A 19,840-nucleotide genomic window follows, 5' to 3' on the forward strand; every position below is an offset into this window, starting at 1 on the left:
ATTCTTAATCAGAAAGAAATTGGCGTTTCTTGAAGCCAATGACATGAATTTAGGTATTTACTTTAATAATCTGTGGTTTATTTCCAAGTTTAAATAGAGGAGGTGTTTTGGGTTTGCTTGTTTGACTGATTGTATACTTTGGTTTCATATGACATGAAAGTACAGGAGATAATAATTTTGACCTACAAAAACAATTTCATATGGTTCTAATAGTTTAAAAGTTTCCCCTAAAGAAAGTATAATTGAAATGGAATTTAAAAAAAATTTTTTTAATGTTGATTTATTTTTGAAAGAGAGACAGGGCGTGAGTGGGGGAGGAGCAGAGAGAGAAGGAGACACAGAATCTGAAGCAGGCTCCAGGCTCTGATCTGTCAGCACAGAGCCCGACATGGGGCTCAAATTCACAAACCGTGAGATCATGACCTGAGTGGAAGTTGGACGCTTAACCGACTGAGCAACCCACCACTCCTGAAATGGTATTTTTATAAAAGTAATACACAATCAATGTAGCATATTTGGGAACCACAGAAATGAAAATCACCAATAATCCTACCATGTAGAGATAATCAATATCAAGATTTTGAAGATATTTACTCCCTGAGTTTTTCTGTGTATACATGCACCCATATTCTTAACACACTCAGATTTGGATGATCCTATATTGCAATTCTGGGGCCTGTTTCACTTCATATTACTTCATAATCATTTTCCTTAGTCATAAATATTTCTTTTAAAACATGATTTTCAATTGCTATGTAATAAGCCACCCTACAGACACACCATAATTTATTTATCTATTCCTCTGTTCATGGACATTTAAGGTTGATATCAATTTTTAAGTACTATAAATGCTTGAATGAAAATCTTAGTATATAAATTCCTGCTAATTCTTTCAGGATAAATTACTAAAGTGGAATTATTGAGTCAGAATGCCTATTCATTTAAAGAACTGTTCATTGCACTATTTGGCACACGGCCAATATACTGAAATGAATATTCCTATTATGCTTAGAGGGAGAAGGAATAATTCAATTTGAAGATAGAAGATGGGGCCTTTTTATTTAAAATAAAGTTTGGTAAACTCAGGGGCATAATAATAAAAAATATGAGAGAAAAATAACCTTCAGAAGTGTGAGAAATGACTTCCTGGTTAGATTAAACTTTTTTCCTACTCAAATGAGGGAAGTAAATCATGCGACAGAACGCTTTTGTATTTGTTTACGTTACCTGGAGGCTGGTACTGTTGTCTGAAAATGGGGAATTAAAGAAGCCGCTCACGATGTTCATTATTGACTCGGTAACACACTTCTCCAAGAAGATGTCTGCGTGTTTCCTGTCTGTGGTTGTGTTGCAAACCTGGAGAGAAAAATAGAACAACTCAATACATCCTATCACATCTTTGAATGCTAACTCAATAATGAGACCTTGTAGAAATTGCTCTGAAATTGTTGTTTATAACATTTCTTGTGCTTTTGAAAGTTGTTTTAAACAGACACATTTCTACCTAAAATCTATTAAAATTTTATCATTCTACTGTAGCTGTTCCTTTAAGTTTGGTTGTCATTTCATCCTTGGACCAGAGTTCTTTCATAGACCCCAGCCCCTTCCTCCTGCTCTGCTCCTACACACTCTTGCACACCAACCTTCTCCCTCTGTCCCCAAGCTTGGCTTTGCTGGAAGACACCCTTGTACACAATGTGAGCGAATCAAAGAGGAAACAGTCATTATAAGAAAGGGGTGAATGTGATTAATGGTGGTTTATATGTCTACATATTTTCACCAATAATACCTGCCCCAAATTGGAGATACCAAAAGAAAATATTTGGCAAGGAAAATAGAAAGCTAAAAAAAGATAAAACTCTTTCCAACACTTTTGACCTTTTCATCCATAGATTAACTGGGAAGCATGGAAGTGTGCCTTTGTATGCTTCCTTCTTCATGTAAGCTAAGCAAGAAGAGATAATACACGTGCTAAGGATATATCAAAAAAGAACATAGGCCTGGTTCCTGCCCTGCTCTATGTGATTAAATGAGGCAGAAATTGGTCATTTGTAACACAAACTACAAATTTCCAAGGATGTCAGGGGAGACAAATTGCAAAAGCGAAGATACATGATTAAAAACAAATGAAAAAAAGCTGGGTAACAAAAATAAACTTGAAGATAAAAAGAAGTAGGGGAGGGTGGCTGATGGGTATTGAGGACGGCACCTGTTGGGATGAGCACTGGGTGTTGTATGGAAACCAATGTGACAATAAATTTCATATTAAAAAAAGAAGAAGAAAAAAGTGGGAGGGGGAAAGCATAGGGTGTGAGAACCTGAGGCAGAGTAACAGCATTTAAATACTCACACAGTGATGGTGGGGAAATATGGTGGCCAGATGTTCCAGATGTTCTTACACAATCCAAATTTCTACATCATTTTTTTCTTTTCAGTAAGGTGATTAATCAAAAGAACAAGTAAGTATAATCTAATTTGATATTGCTTTAAAACCTTTCACACAAATAAGTTCATGAAAGAGAAAAATTCCTTTCTGAAACGTGTGTCCCAGTGTTTTGGTTTGAAAAATAACAGTATTTGCCGAGTGGAGGTAAAAGAAAGAGCACAGGGATTGTTTTCCTTCTAGGTCATTTCCCATCAGGGCACTTCATTTTTCCCTCATCTATTAAGTGTCAACTACCTGACAGGGTTGCATTAGAATTAATTCACAGTTATTGCAGAGAACAGTGCAATTAAAGGAAATAAATTATGTTAAATTATGTAATCTTTTGGTTAGTGTTCCAGCATATAACATAACGCCTGACATAAACAACATGGTCAGTAAATATTTGGGAAATGAATGAATCAATTAATTTTAAAAATTAAAGAATAAGAAAGAATAAAAACTCTCTTACACTATTTAAGGTTAACGTTGGGTTAGGCTATATTTGTGGAACATCAAGACTAAAATCGAATGTGGTCCCAGAACTAATACAAAATTAGTTTTCCCATGATGGACATGAAGTAGGATTTATTTCATTTAGTTTCTTCCCAGCACTGGCTTTTATACTGAAATTTTCTGATTTGTAAGATAAAAATATATTAAAGTTGAAGAAGTAGCTGACCACTTCTATTATTACCAGCCCAAATAACCTTCTTCCAAATCCAGTGACATTTCACACAATAGTGTGGGGCTCTCCAGAGCTCTTATAGTATCACATTGAATTGCCTGCAACTAAACATTTGCTAAAGAGCCTCTCAGAAATTTGCTTTAGTCAGTGGATTAGTAAAAGTAATCTATTTCTATACAAAGACTTTCCTCAAAATCCTGGGTAATGAAAAGTCTGGGTTTACAGAACTATCTGAATCTATTCCTCAATGCATTTGAACCAGAAATTCAAATACATTTTCAAGATATTTCTTCTGCCCCATATGAATGATAAAATTTTTGTACCTCTAGAACCTTGCATCCTACATTATAATACCATGGATAGTGAAGAGATGTAAGAAGCCACTTTTCTTATTAAAATTCTTTAAAACTTTACAGGAAAAAAAAGAACCCAAAATATAACAGTATTTCTCTGTCCTTTTACCTCTTTCTACTGCCTCATTCCAATTTGAGGAAAGATTGGAAATGATTCAAAAACTGATATCACATTAAATTAACTTTTATGTGTAATTCATGTATTTTCAAAGTTTCAATCTATTTGCACAGATTATTCACATACCATTATTTCCTATAAGGCACATCCCACGTCATTCTTGAAACACTTACTTTAAAAGGTTATATTTATTCCATCATTTTAATGCACCATCATGCCTTAATCCATTTGGGGAATAAATTGAGGTATATATAACCAAAAATACAAATCATTTTCTTATTTTCTTGGTTATTTCCTTCTTGCTAGTCTTTTGTGTGATTTCCCTAAAAATTTTTTGCAACCATAAAGAATTGTGCAAAATTATTATTTTTACTTCCAGATTTTTGGGGTACATTCCACCAAAAGAAGAATCACCAGATGAGGATATATAGATCGTTTTGTACTGTTCGTGAGCTGATCCTCTAAATTAATAAATTTACAATGCTATCAACAACCTTTTTGTTCCCCCATTAGTACCAACCAGCTCTTGTGTTCAGGCTCCAGTTGGTTTCAACTGATACGGGGCACCAGCAGGAGAACAGAGTGGAAGAGAAGGAAGTCAGGTGCCTGCCAGGCCTCTGCCTCCAGCCCCAGCTCCTCCTCACAAAGGCTTTAGCAATGTCTGCATCTCTGGGGACAGCTCCTATTGAGCCCTTCTGCAATGCCTCCAGTAACAATGGCACTGCCCTTGCCCCTCCAGGCCTCGGTGCAAACAGCTTTGCATTGTTCCCAATTCCTGGGTGCTACCCCGGGCCTTCTCAGTCCTTTACACACTGCCCACATCTCCTGGAGTATGCCATCTGGTTCCTGCTGAAACCGACTGTTCTACCAGTAAATTACCATTATTTTGCCCATTTAATGACACCTAAAAGTTATTTTGTGTTTCTGACATTGCTAATGAGGCCTGGCACTTCCCATGTGATCATTTCATGCCTATTTTGTCATGTACAGATGATCCAAATCCTCTAACCACTTTAAATAAGACCTGGATAATGACTGATACAGTATGTATCATTTTAACATATTTTTCGTAGTAAGCCGTTTTTGATTGTCATTTCACATATATTCTCACATTCTGATTTTTTATTTAGAATGTTCATTCCATTACATTTCGTTGTGTCAAATAATTCTTAGCACTCAGAATTCTGAGCATTTTTTATTTAGATCATTTCTATTTACTTAATATAAAGAAGGAAAAACTTCCTTCCACAAAAGAAAAGGATATGCTATACATTTTGCTCTAGTTTTTTACTAGTCTTTCTCCATCCCTGTACACATCTTGACTCCCATTAACTCTTCACACTATCTAGCAGTTTGCTGTTGTAGTGACCTGACTTATGGATTGTGATCAATTTTTCCCATTTTGATATCCAACTGTCCTCCAAAAACTTACTGAATAGCAATTTGTCTCATTCTTAGGTTGCTTGAGGTTTGTCTTATAGCTCGTGTCACTAATCACTATTTAAATATCTCTGGTATATTCCATGTGTCATTATTTTTAAAATATTTGTAAAATAAAATATTAAAACAATCCCAAACTCCATCTATTATTATTTTCAAGTTATTTGTTTAAATTATTAAACTATTATTATTTAAATGGAAGCTAAAGATTGGATTAGGAGTTAGAACAGTGAACCAAACAAAACAAAGTCCCTAATCTAGAAGAGCCTTTCTTCTAGCCAGGAAAGACACACAATAGACAAACTAATAAATACATAATATAAGTGGAAAATAGAGCAGATAGAAGACTCTAGAGAAAAATAAAGAAGGTCAGGCTGTACAGGGAGGAGTACAAGCTCCTTTTCCATGCTGCAGGATGAATGGGCACAATTGAGGATTACTATTTTATATAACTTGCTTGGGGAACCTCTCTGGATAAGGTGACATTTTAATAAAAAACTGAAGGGAGGGAGGAAACAGGCCTGGAGGTTTCTGGGGGAAAGAGCAAGTGAAAATCTGTCTTCACCAGTAGAATATAAGTCCCTTCACACCAGAAACTAGTCTAACTTGCTCACCACTGCACATGCAGACCCTCAGCACATAGTAGGTATAAAATCATTTGCTGAAAAACAAATATTAAACAATATTTCTAGACATAATTATGTCTAACATTTCTCCCCTTGCATATAGAATGTCCCTTCTCCCTTTGGCTCTGAAAGTGACTGCTACTCTTCCAAAGATGACAGATGGGGTTAAATACATTATTATATGCTAGAGTAGCACTGTCCATTAGGACTTTCTGCAATGATGGATCTGTTTCTGCGATGTCCCATGCACATGCTTATTGGGCACTTGAAAGGTGGCTCTTGCTACTGAGGAACGGGATTTTCTATTTGATTTAATTTTACCCAATTAAAATTTAATTTTAGATGTGGCAAGTTGCTACCCTGTAGGATAGAGCAACTCTAGTGTCAGTAACATAATTGTGATCACAGACACTAAGGAATACAAGTCCTAAGGATTGTTTTTGTATTCCTCATTCACAGTAAACATGTTCCTTTGCATAGCTGAGGTCATGGCACATTTTTATTTGCATTTGCATTCCTTCACTCATGAGGCCAAAACCTCCAAACATTTGCTTTTTACACATCCTTTTTAGGTGAGGCATTGTTTCGTACACTCAGTTGGCTTTCTCAGAATTCTAAATTCATCTTTTAAAAACATAATATTTTTCTTAATATCAGTATGTATTGATTGTAGGAACCCTGAAAAAATACAGAAAAGCACAAAATGGAAAGAAAAAATTATCCATAATACAAAAATCTAGATAAAACCATGATTAACCTCTTACAATCCTCTCTTATAATCCTTGTGCTCTACCATGTACATTTTACATAACTGAAATTATTCTAGATAACCAGTTTTGTATTCTTTTTATACTCATCATTGAACCATTAGCACCTTCCCACATTATTAAAAATCCTCGAAAAATAATCTCAATAACTCCATAACATCAATCTTATAGATATATCATAATTTATTGAACTATTTCTCTATTATTAAAATTTGAAACTATTTCCGACTATCTATTATAAAAGCATGTTGAACTTCTTTGACCATAAATCTTTGATATCATTTCTAATTATTTCCCAAGGACAGATTCTTGGAAGGTAAATTATTTGACACATTAAAAAGGTATGAAGGTTTCTTTTAATGTATTACCAAAATGCTTTTCAGAAAGACGACATAAATTTACATTCTCATCAGCAAAGTATGTGAACCAACATTTAACATTATCTCTTTACTTTTATCTTTTTGCCTTTACAACTTTGATAGTTAGAGACTGGATCTTATTTTTCTTTGTTTTTTTAAAAAATTATTAGCAGTTGACTATTTTTTTCAGGGGTTCACTTGTATTTCCTCTTCTATAAATCATGAATGCCTGGGTCTTGACCATTTCATTATCAGACTTTGAGTGCTTTTCTTACCTATACATAAAAGTTCTTTATGTGAAGATCACTTAGGCCTTTTTAAAAATATTTAGTAACTTTTTCTATTTTTATTTTTTTTATTTATGCACGTGATATATTTATGTCCTTAAATTTGAAACTTTCAAATAGCGAAAAGTCTATTATTTTCCTTAGCTCTTCTCATTCACTGCTTTTATGCTTAAAAAGAACTTTCTCATCTAAAGACAGATAAATATCCACCTATATTTCCATCCATTTTTATTGTTCCACATTATCTCTAAAATCTTAATCTAATTGCAATTTGTGCCATTGTATGATTTAGGTTAGGAGCGGAGTTCATTTCACCCCACATCGCCAGTGTCCTCAAATGTCATTCCGATTTAGTTCAAATCAATGATTTTTGTTGAGTGCCTATTCCATGCCAAGAATGTTCTATGTACCTGAGGTCTATCGATGAATTAAATATATAAGAATCACTACCTTAATGTAGCTCCTATTATTACTTTAATAATCTAGCGGTAAGCAAACTATAGCCTAAGGGGCAAATTTAGCCATATCCATTCATTTACATATTGTCTGTGGCTCCTTTCCCTTTAGTAATTGCTATAGCTGTTGTGATAATGGCCTCAAAAGCTGAAATATTAACTACCTTGCCATTTACAGAAAAAGTTTGCTCATCCCTGAAAGTAACTAATCACTTCCCTACTCTTGGGTAACAATTTCTTTATTACATATCAATATCTTACATATGTAAAATCTGTTTATGCCTATTTATTTCATTCCATTGATACATTGATTTAATTCTATGCTAAGACTACACTTATTTTGTTTTCTAATTCATCTCTTTAATATTTTTCACCTCAGTGGACATCTATTTATTTATTCCACAAATACATACTATCTACTATGTGTGAGAACCTGTTCTAGGTCAGGCGTGCAGCAATGAACCAAACAAAACCCCTTCCCATTGTTTGTTTCAGTAGAAAAAAATACAAATGCATATAAAAATGTCATATGAAGATAAGTTCTATGAAGAAAACTGGAGCAAGTGAAGGGGGGAGAAGAGGGAAGAAGCTGCTATACAGAAGGTAGTAAGTGAAGGGCTCTTGGAAGACTTTAAGTAGGAACATGAAAGAGGTCTTGAAGACACCTGGAAGACCAGTGCAACCCAGGCAGACAGAAAGGTGTGTTTGGCATATTTGAGGAGCAGCAAGATGGCCAGTAGATGGAACAGAGAGCTAGCAAGGGGAAATTAAGTGGACACAGGGTAAACAGGGGAATAGCCAAATCATGTCGACATTTTACGTTTGGAGGAATCTAAGCAGAGGAGTGACCTGAGCCAACATTCTTCTTCTTCTCCTTTTCAGTCATTATGGCTGCTGTACAGAGAACAGATGAAGAAAGAGGGCAAGCATGAAAGCATGGAAACAGGTGATGAGGTTACTGCAATAATTCAGACAAGAGTTAATCTTGGAGAAAGGTGGTAGTGAAGAACTGTTTAGAAGTAGTCACGTTTTGAATATTTTAGAGTTTGGAGAATTTGCTTAAGGAATGGATTTAGAGTATAAGAAAACAAAACTTACAGATAACACCAAGATTTTTTGCTTGAATGCCTAGAATGAATCATGGAATTGCCATTTAATGAGATGCAAAAGACTTGAGAAGGAATTAATTTTTAGTGGGACATAGGGGTAAGTGAGGTTAGATGGCCAAGAGGAGATGTCATATGGGCAGTTGGAGACTAGACATCAGGAGAAGGTATTAAATCAGTCTGGTATTAAAGACAGGAGAATGATGAGATCAGCAAGCAAGTGATTGTAAATAGAAGGGAGTAAGTCCAAAGTTTGAGTCTGGCACATTCCAATATTTAGAAGCTGGAAAGATTCGGAGGAAAGAGAAAGAAAAACTTAAGAAAGTTGTGCCTGGATGGCTCAGTCAATTAAGCATCCGACTTCAGCTCAGGTCTCAATCTCGTGGTTTGTGAGTTCGAGCCCTGCATCAGGCTCTGTGCTGATAGCTCGGAGCCTGGAGCCTGCGTCAGATTCTGTGTCTCCCTCTCTCTGTTCCCCACCCTCCGTTTCACACTCTGTCTCTCTCTCTCTCTCTCTCTCTCTCTCTCTCAAAAATAAATAAACACTAAAAAAAATTAAAAAGTACTTTGAGCCAAATGCTCTCTCAAAAATAAATAAAAACTTAAAAAAAATTTTTTAAACTTGAGAAAGAGTGGGCAAGAAGGAGGGAGGCTAAGAGAATGGAAATGATATCCTGAGGGTCAAGTGAAGAAGTATGTCAGGAAGGAATTTATCAACTATGATAAATGCTGTTAATGATCTGAAGAGCAGAAAGTAGAATGCAGCACAGGGACCAAGCAACCATCAATCAACAATAGCCAAACAAGTATTCATTCCATGTGGACACACCACCAATATAACTTGGCCTGAAAGTTGAGGAGAAAAATAGAATCACAACTGAAGGAAAAGTGCCGCACAAAGGATAAGGTTTATAGAGTCTTTCTACTCTTCACTTCCCTGCAATACTAGTTAATAAGGCCAGACAAAAGGAACCCTTTAAAATAAGACTTGTCAATGGCTCCTTCAACTTAAGAAAGTCAAAAAACAAAAAAAAAAAAAAACAAAAAAAACTCTAGAATCAAATCATCAGGCAAAGAAAACTTACTCAATTCTGTCAAATTAGAGAATTTGGAAAGTGTGGTTCAAAGCACATATAAATTCCGCCTTTACTCCTACTTCCGACCTATTCGGTAAGCTAAGTAACGGGCAGGAATGGCTCACTATTTGAAAATAAAATACTCCAATTTGTCCTGTTAAGCAGTGACTGATGGGACAATGACATGACACTACATTAGATGCGCCTCTAAGTTATTTCTTGGTCTCATTTCATTCTGCCAATATGTCACTTAGAGTACCATTGGTCATTACAAAAATCTTGAAATTAATAGCAAAATTGGAAACTTCTTCAGAAGAAAAAACTACACTCTGAAGCTAACATTGACCATAGTCCACTCCTCTTAAGGTGCTTTCTAATAATTACTCAAATCCCCTGACTCTGCAAAGGAAAGTACTTCTGCTCTACAAATGCCAATTTTAGCCCATTGGAACATAGACCAAAGTGAGCTGCTACTACATGCTGTGAAAGACAGTGGAACAGCTTTTCATGAGTCTAATGCCTTTGCTGCCTGCCTAAATATGGTGTCTTTACATAACACGGATGCTATCAGGAAATCAGAATGGAATTAAGCATGTGAAACATAGCACCAGTTTATTAAAAATGGTCTTTCAAAAAGATTTTCTTATATGGGTCTTAGCAAGATAAAAGACAAGGGGGTGAAAACAGGAATATGAAGGATATTAATAAAGAGTCTTTAGGGGTGCCTGGGTGGCTCAGTTAGTTGAGCATCCAACTCTTGATTTCAGCTCAGGCCATGATCCCAGGGTAAAGGAATCGAGCCCCATGTCAGGCTCCATGCTCTCTCCGCCCCCCTGCCCATCGCCCCTGCTCACGCTCTTAAATAAATAAATAAATAAATAAATAAATAAATAAATAAATATTTTTTTAGAAAATAAGACTCTTTAGAGAGCTTTACCCAAGAGCAAACAAAAAGAACCTGGTACAAATGACTCCAGAGAAACATGAAAAGAAAGGTGGAAGGTGGTATGAATGCCCCTCCATATTAATATTTCATTTCATTTGCCTTTTAAATAAGATTATTCTCCAAACTTCTACTAAAATAGTCATCTGCCTTGTGCTGGCCGGACCCTGCCTGAAACACTGGGTTCCAGTCCAAATGTCATACTTTTAAAACACTGACAAATTAGAGAGAACCCAAAAGTGTATCTAAAAGAGTAAGGAGCCCAGAAACCATACCAGAAGAGGCACCACTGAAAGACATGAGCTGTCATAACAAATCTGAGGAGCTGTTAGGGAAAAAGCACTAGATTAGGCCACAGCAGACTTCCCAGCTCTTGCTCCTAGCGAGGCAAGTCACCCCACGCTAGCAAATTAATCTTATTAACTTTAACAATTAAAGTTGTGCAATAATGAAACCAGTTGTCTCAAAAAAAAAAAAAATAGTGAGATCATTGTTACTGGAAATACACAGGCAGGTGCTGAAGACTGTGAACTATACGACTGCCAGTCTCTTCCAACTTTAAGATCCTATGATTCTTTAGGCCCAAGTTGCCACATACTTTCCCTCCAGATTCCCTCCACCATTTCTCACTGATGCGAATCAGCTGCTCTAGGACTTCATCACTTTATGGGAACATCTGAATTTAGCCCATCTCTATGCCAAGCCAGTATTGTGCATGTCCTCCTTCACAGGCATGGTTTCTGGCTCTCGCCTGCACTGCATGGTCTTCCTTTTGGTCATCCTCAACATTACTATTTGGTATAGGTATTGAGGAAGATTGTTGCAATTGCTTTAAAGGCTACATATAACCTTATAATAATCGCAGTGATGTTGCCATAATTTGGATGGAATAGATGATGTTACCAACACTCTTAGTAAGTGCCACACATGTGCTAAGAGCCTTATACACATTATCACATTGAATCCTCCTGGTAACCCTATGAGGAATGTGTTATTGTATTCATTTTACAATATGGAAACTCAGAGTCAGAGGAGTAAGTACTTTGCTCAAGGGAACTGAGCTGGGAAGAGGCAGAATCTGAACTTGAACTTTGGTCTGCCTAATGCCTCTAAAGTACCTACTCTTACACTACTATATTCTACTGCAATGGTTCCCAAAGTATGGCCCCTGGACCAGCAGCTTCAGCATCACCTGGGAACTTGTTAAAAATGAAAAGACTCACATCTACTGAATCAGAAACTCTGGGGTAGAGCTCAGTAATCTGTGCTTTAACAAACTCTCCAGGTAATTCTGATGCTCACCGAAGCTTAAGAACTACTGATCTACTCAACTAGAAATTTGCCTAGAAGGCCACATTCTCCTTATTTTAACAAATTTTTGTGTTTGAATTTGAGTATGAGGTGGCTCCTTAATTTTTCTTCAAGAGGAGAAAGAGCCCAGTTATGGAAAAGTCAGGTTTCCTGTCCCTTCCCTGAAATAGGAAGGGTGATTCTTTGTCGTTCTTGGTGAGGGGATAAGACAGCTGCTGTTTTAAAATATAAATAAGAGGAAAACAAGAAGGTAAAAAAAAAAAAACAAAAAAACAATACTTTTTGCAATATAGATAAGCTGTTGTGGTTAGACATAATGAGTGAATAAACTAAAAAGATCTCAAAACTCCCCTCAAGGCTTTATAACAAATAACATTAATTGTCTACTTAACCAAAATAGTTAAAATAAAAATCTTTCCTAGCAGGCACATGCTTTGAAAACACACAAACAAAAAAAGAATATATAGGTCTTAGCCTTACGAACACATCAATGAAAAGGGTGTTTCCAAGGTGGCATAACCAGTGGCAGTTACCATCAGCTTTCTATGGTTTAAAAAATAAAAATCCTTTTAGCTTTGCAGTTCATGCCACCTAGAATGTGACCTTGGTCTTTTCAAGCTTATCTTTAGTCCGTGGCACTGTGCAACTCTGCAAATCAGTCTATAATCTCTTTAATATCTTCCTGCACGCGCAGTTTTAAAGCTCAGTCATTGGCATATAAACCATCCTTTACTTCAAGGTCTCTAGAGATATTTGCAGCCGATCAGACACAAGGGCTTTCTCTAGGACAGAGGGGTAAATATGAGTGGTACGAAAGTCCTGTGTAAAACAAGATGATTTCTCCACAGGTGCTGGTTTACCTGACAAAGGTAATGAGTGGCTTTTCATTCTACAGAAATGAAGTCAAATCGGAACTGCCTTACTCCACATGTGCTTGAACATAGTAGAGTTGGCTCATCCCACACCACATCCAAGGTAAAACAAGCACACTTCACCTGCAAACTCTGACTAAATAAAAGAGTTCCTGGACTGGAATAATAATGATTTATTTTATTTTCCAAGATTACTCTCAGATGTCTGAGTCTGTCTCGATGTTTTATCATACCCCCTTTGTCTTCTCTCCTTCCAGAAAGGGTTGTATGGAGGCAGTTAGCTAGTGGATAACATTCAGCATCCATTCTTATAAGACAGTGGAAATATGGACCTCACTAATCCCTCTCCTCTAAATATATCTAAATGAGGCATAAAGCACTCAGGAATGCAGAGAGCCAAAGGACTGGGCCAGTCCGCCATAAGTCATCATAGTTCTAGGCATTATCTATATACTATCTTCTATTAGTGCAACTCTTTGAACATTATATCCCATAACTTCAAAGGAAAACTAGAGAAGATCAAAAAATACTAACATAATAGAACCTGTATGTTTTGACAATTCAACATGCCAAAATGCAGGGGAGGGCCTAAGATAAACTAAATGAAATTAAGTGCTGTCTATAAAGAAGATTCCTTCCTTCCTTTCTTCAGTTGTGCATTCATTTACTCAGTTTTACTCAAAACCATATGCTGGACAATATCTAGAAAATTTCAACCAGCTCCACATGTCCTCTCCAATCCCCACCAAAACTCAAACAAGAGGAAATGGACTCAGTAAAAGGCAAGAGATATTTTGACTGACAAGTGAAAATACCAGATGATTCAATTACTGGAGCACTCTCCCAAAGAAAATTCTGAATAGGCAACACTGAGCAATGCTAAGCCCTGGGTAGTCTGGTCAAGTACCTGTCTGTCTGAAAGCATGGGTCAAGGCTTCCCAAGATCTCTTCCGTCTATGGTTCATAATTGCACCCATGTTAAGAGGTTGAATACAAATTGACCTCTGCCACTATCTTCCTAACCACTGTAAAAATGCCACTAAAATTCCATTTCATAACAAAATGATATAGTCAGTTTTAAAAGTAAAAACGAACTCTTTGTTGCTACACACACTATACTGGGTATTTTGTGCATATGAACTCATTAAATGTCACAATCTTGTGAAATGCAATCACAACTTTTTTAATGTAATGGATTACATCCAAAGTTGGCGAGTTTAATTCCAAGTTTTCATCCAGATCTTTGATACCACCTTGTCAAAATATATACCAACAGCTGAACTAAACATGCAGTACTATTTAATGATGGAAGTGTAACTCACCCTTGCCATATCCACCAAGAAGTTCTCAAATAACTTCCAAATGTGGTTACTTGTGTAGATTTCTTTCATTTCCACTTCTGTGTCCACATAACAGTGATTAACAAAATTCACATAAGCAATTTTAACCTGTGCAAGTTTCAAATACAAAAGAAAGTTTGTTTTCTTGATTGTTCATTTTCAAATGCCAATTACGACAAGTTAAGTGAAATCTATCTGAGTGACTATCGTGGATTATAGCATGTTTTGTTTCTACCTAGAAAGCATTCTCATTTCCCTTCTTTTACTAAACCACTCCAGCCCCTGACCCAGGGTAAACACATGACCTAGGAGCCTGTTCCCCTGGGCCCGGTGATTGGTGTGCAAAAGTACACTTGACTTAAACCAAGTCTATTGTACCTGAGACACTGAGAGTCAAATGTGATCTCTTTCCCTGTCTTCTTTCCTCTCCCTCCCCATTTCTCTCTCTCTCTTTCTTTCTCTCTATCTCTGTCATTCCCCCTCCCCTCCACCTCTCTCTCTCTCTCTCTCTCTCTCTCTCTCTCTCTCTCTCTCTCTCTCTCTCTTATTACTAAAGTAGAACAAGGTAAACCTGAATTCCAAGAAGCGATCTTCTCCAGACGTGTGGAGGACAAACAAGCTCAGGAGAACGATGCAAAACCACAAAGGAAAAGGGACCAAGAGATGGAAGAATTCTGACATTGTTTGAATATCTTGACCCACCAGAAGAACTATCCTTCAAATTTCCAAATACAAGAGCCAATAAAATTCCCTTTTTTTTTATTTAAACCATTTAAGATAGGTCTCTATATTTTGAAACCAAGAGGGTTCTAATATAATGTTTAAATGTATTCATTAAATAATATGTTATTGCCATTCAGAAATATTTAAATTACTATTTCTGAGAAGAAACAGGCTCACAGTTTATAAAAAATTACACTATTTTAAGATGTAGTAAAATTCTTTTCCATACTGAACAAAATGCCTCAAAAAGGACTGAATCTCACCAACATATAGTGATTCTAAAGTGTGTAGGGCAGTAGTTTTTCTTTTCTTTTCTTTTCTTTCTTTCTTTTTGATGAAAATGTGATGTGTGCTATAAACCTCCCTCAAAAATGCATATAAAATACAAAATCATGTAAACAATTTCAAGGATTCATTGAATCCAACTTAGAACCATAAGGAATACAGAGCCAGCTTTCATGCCTTCAGTGCTTATCTCTACTTGACTCTGGTCAAAAACAAACCTTCAGTGACAGGGTGCCTGTGTCAAGAACTGATTATAGGAAAGGAGACATCAGAACCATTCAGTGCATTATCATAATCATCTTGACAGCAGCTTATATTTAGCCATGGTTTGCTGCATGCCAAACACCTTCAGCATTTTGTAAGTAATACCTTACTTAATTTAATCCTCCAACAATCCTCTCAGATATATACTATCCTTGTTTCACTTAAAAATTGTGGAAATTGGGGCACCTAGCTGGCTCAGTCAGAAGAGCATGCAACTCTTGATCTCAGGTCATGAACTCAAGCCCCATGCTGGGTGCAGAGATTACTTACATAAGTAAAATAAACAAAACAAAATAAAATAAAGTTGTGGAAATTGAAGATCAGAAAGGTTAAGTAACCTGTTGGAATCAGTCACACAGCTAGAAGTAACGGATCCAGGATTCTGACTCATTCTTTCATTCATTCATTCACTCAAAACATATATTTTTAAAATGTTATTTATTTACTTTGAGAGAGAAAATGATCTGGGGAGGGGCAGAGAGGAAGGGAATCTCAGGCAGGCTCTGTACTGTCAGCACTGAGCCCTTCACAAGACTCCATCTCACAAACCGTGAGATCATGACCTGAGCCAAAATCAAGAGTTGGACACTCAACCAACTGAGCCACACAGATGCCCCTCACAACATATTTATTAAGTATAGACTTAGGTTCAGACAATATAATGGTAAATAGAAACAACCTAGTTGCTATTCTCATCAAGCTTATAATCTTGAGAAAGGATGTGAAGGCTATAGCCATGTGTTAACAAAATCCAAAGGCCAAGTTTCAAATTGTAGACTCGTATAGACTCTATCTACTATGGGAGGCCAGGGAAGTGTTCCTTAAAGAAGTAATGCTTGAATCAAGAAGGATGAAGAGGAGCAAGGTAGGTGAATATAAGAGGTCAGAGTGGTGTGGTCAGAAAGTGGTGTGGTCAGCATGTGGGAAGAAGCACAGTCAGCATCAGGCCTCAAATAAAGACAGAAGCCATGAATTTAAGCACTACACTATGCTTCCTTTCTTTGCCATCTTCTTTCAAACCAATCAAAGCATGAAGTACCTTTCATATGAAGTGTCAATAATTCCACAAAATTTCACAAAAATATATTTTTAAGTTCATCACTACATAGCACTAGTTGGAAGTAGGGAAGTTAATCTAACACATTCTTAAGTCACTCTGACTTAAAATGTTTGGATTTACTAAAGGAGACAGGGATGCTATTTTGAAGGGACACATGCACCCCAATGTTTAGAGCAGCACTATCAACAATAGCCAAAGTATGGAAAGAGACCAAATGCCCATCGATGGATGAATGGATAACGAAGGAGTGGTATGTATATATACAATGGAGTATTACTCGGCAATCAAAAAGAATGAAATCTTGCCATTTGCAACTATGTGGATGGAACTAGAGGGTATTATGCTAAGTGAAATTAGTCAGTCATAGAAAGACAAATATAGTATGACTTCACTCATATGAGGACTTTAAGATACAGAACAGATGAACACAAGGGAAGAGAAGCAAAAATAATATAAAAACAGGGAGGGGGACAAAACATAAGAGACTCTTAAATATGAAGAACAGAGGTTTACTGCAGGGGTTGTCGGTGGGGAGGATGGGCTAAATGGGTAAGGGGCATTAAGGAATCTACTCCTGAAATCATTAATGCATTATATGCTTACTAACTTGGATGTAAATTTAAAAAATAAATTAAAAATAAAAAGTAAAACTGATTGGAAGGACGGGAGGGAAGAATTGAAAAAGGAAGGAAGAAAGGTGGATGGGACGAGCAAGGCACTGTTATTTTTCTTCATAAACTTTTTGCTACAACCTGATTCTTTAAAAAAAAATGTTTGGACTTATATCATATTCAATGCATCACACATTAATGAACTTTGCAGCAATACAACAGTAGAAAAAAAAAGAAATTATTGCAATATACATTCCTGGAAGCCTCATTAATCCTGTTGGCAGACAACCAGTTTTTAACAAGTTTTTTTCCCTATTATCAGCCAAAGAAGGACAGAGAGCAAAAAACAGATGTGTGAATAAAGCAAAATGCATGTCCATATTTCCATGAATGCATTTATTCCATAAAGCAAGGTAAACCTACAGAGTCTAATAGATGATACTGCTGCACCATCCTGGCCTCTCCTATTGATGACTGTGAATTATTTATGGAGCATTTATTACATTCTCAAGAACATACCACAGGTTACAAGTAAATCTGTTTTACCATATTGACATACTTAGAATTTAAGAGACTCTTATAGTAGCTCCCAGTAAACCAACAGTGTCTCTACTTTGAAAAATGTATCATCTTTCATAGCTTCTTGGGGAACTAAAAAAGTAAACTTTTTATGCCCTTTCAAATTTTTCTAATTACATAGCTGAGTACAATTTCTTGACTAAATACGTTATCTCGTTATAAATAGTATGGGGACTTTGGCACTTATGGACTTTATATTAATAACAATTCCATGGCTGCTAAGCTTTTGCCAGGCTTACCTCAGGGATGCAGTCATCATGGGTCACCACCCTTACTATGTCGTCCAAGGGCAGAAGGGAATTGCACTTGATTTCAGTGTAGACATTTTTCCCCTCTGTACATGCTGCCAGCAACTCCACCAGCGTGATGTGGTAAGCTAAGGGGCCACTCTCATCCCCTCGGTCTCTCTCTGAACACATCATATGGAGAAGGATGGGAAATGAGGCTCTATCATTGTAAAATATCAGCACATCTTCACCCCCATTTATCAACTGAAACGATAATAAGAGAATCTACATAGCAGTCCAAATCGGATGTTCATCTGTGCAGTTATTTCTAAAGGCTTGGTCTATCTGGAAATACATGCATCTCTTTGTAAAAACACAAATAATGTTGCAAAAGCATAACTATACCAAGACAGAGTAGTAAAAAGATTCTGGTCATGCGCCAAGTGATTATTTATGAATACTATCAAAACCAGCCAGGGAGATATGGGGACGATGGATAGGGACAAGAATTAAATGACATGGATGATAGTTAATCATTCACCAGTGAGTTACCCCCTGAAATTAAACCTGCAAAATATTTGAATAAACTTACTTTCCTCTACTTCAAATAGAAGATGTCGTTGCCAAAGACATGAGAAATCTCATAAGTCTAATCTTAGTAAAACAGAATAAAATATCTCCACTCCCTTCAATAGTGACAGAATAAAAAGGCAAGTATCTTGGAGCACCTGAGTGGCTCAATTTGTTAAGCGTCTGACTTCGGCTCAGGTCATGATCTCACAGTTCGTGGGTTAGAGCCCCGCATCAGACTCTGCGCTGACAGCTCAGAGCCAGAAGCCTGCTTCTGATTCTGTGTCTCCCTCTCTCTCTGCCCCTCCCCCACTTGCACTCTTTCTCTTGCTCAAAAATAAACAAACAAACAAACAAACAAAAAGCAAGTACTTTGAGCCAAATGCAGCTCAACAAGAATCTGGAAGTTCCATGTGTCATGGGCAGCAATAGGGAATGGAGGTAAAAGTGGAGATGAGAGAAAAAGAACACTTAAAAAAAGAGAGAGAGGGGAACCTGGGTGGCTCACTTGGTTAAGCGTCCAACTTCAGCTCAGGTCATGATGTCATGGTTCACAGGTTTGAGCCCCACATCAGGCTCTGTGCTGACAGCTCAGAGCCTGGAGCCTGCTTTGGATCGGGTCTCCCTCTCTCTCTCTCTCTCTCTGCCCCTTCCCCCCACCCCCTCTCAAAATAAATAAATAAATATAAAAAAATTTAAGGCTTTAGGCTGAATTAATTTTAAGATTTCTATGGGGCAGGAGGGATCACATCGTGTCAATATAGAAGTCTCCCCCCATTCCCAAGTTTAAAGTATATAATTATGAAAATCCCCTCATATCAATATAATCTATTACTTGACTGTTTAGTCGCCATGGTTGAAAGCAGCCTTAATCCATATAGGCCTTTAGAGAACCATTAGGTCACAGAGAAATGATTTACCCAAATGGGCTCAATTTCTCCAAAGTACCACTTGGTTCCTGGTGAGTAACTTATTCATTGCATAAACCTCACTCAATGTCAAACATCACAATGAAGAGGGCAAAATAAATGAGGTACTTCAACAATTTGAGTTTCTTAAATTTTCAACTTACTCTAAATGCCTACGGTTCTACCTATAATAAATCACCAATGGATAATTTCTATTAATTAATTTAATTCCCTTCAAACCTTTCTACAAATGGTAGCAGAGAATATCCATTCTATATTTGAGGAACAGAGTATCAAAAGGCAGTGGGAAAGCAAAGGTTAAACCATTGTTGTTACATATTGAAAAAATTTTAAATATAAAATGTATCGCTTCCCTTCTAAATTATAACATTTCATACAATTTTGCCATTTAAAATACATAAATTCATTAAGGATCAAAAAGAAAAATAA

General features: G+C 36.6%; 1 protein-coding gene across 7 annotated transcripts in view; it reads right to left on the bottom strand.

Annotated features, from left to right (window-relative positions):
* The window catches only part of ITPR2 (inositol 1,4,5-trisphosphate receptor type 2), a 485,861-nt gene that overhangs the window by 249,607 nt on the left and 216,414 nt on the right, over window positions 1-19,840 (bottom strand). For all 7 annotated transcript variants that reach the window (XR_003413010.2, XM_053226056.1, XM_027035788.2 and 4 more), the window contains 3 exons: window positions 17,925-18,176; window positions 14,146-14,271; window positions 1,228-1,356 (listed from right to left, as the gene is read on the bottom strand). Coding sequence is in view for 6 of the 7 variants with exons in the window: in XM_053226056.1 (XP_053082031.1) it covers window positions 1,228-1,356; window positions 14,146-14,271; window positions 17,925-18,176 (507 nt within the window). In the remaining variant the exon portion in view is untranslated. The remainder of the gene's footprint in view (window positions 1-1,227; window positions 1,357-14,145; window positions 14,272-17,924; window positions 18,177-19,840) is intronic.

Source organism: Acinonyx jubatus, chromosome B4, assembly GCF_027475565.1.
Source record: "Acinonyx jubatus isolate Ajub_Pintada_27869175 chromosome B4, VMU_Ajub_asm_v1.0, whole genome shotgun sequence".
NCBI lineage: Eukaryota > Metazoa > Chordata > Mammalia > Carnivora > Felidae > Acinonyx > Acinonyx jubatus.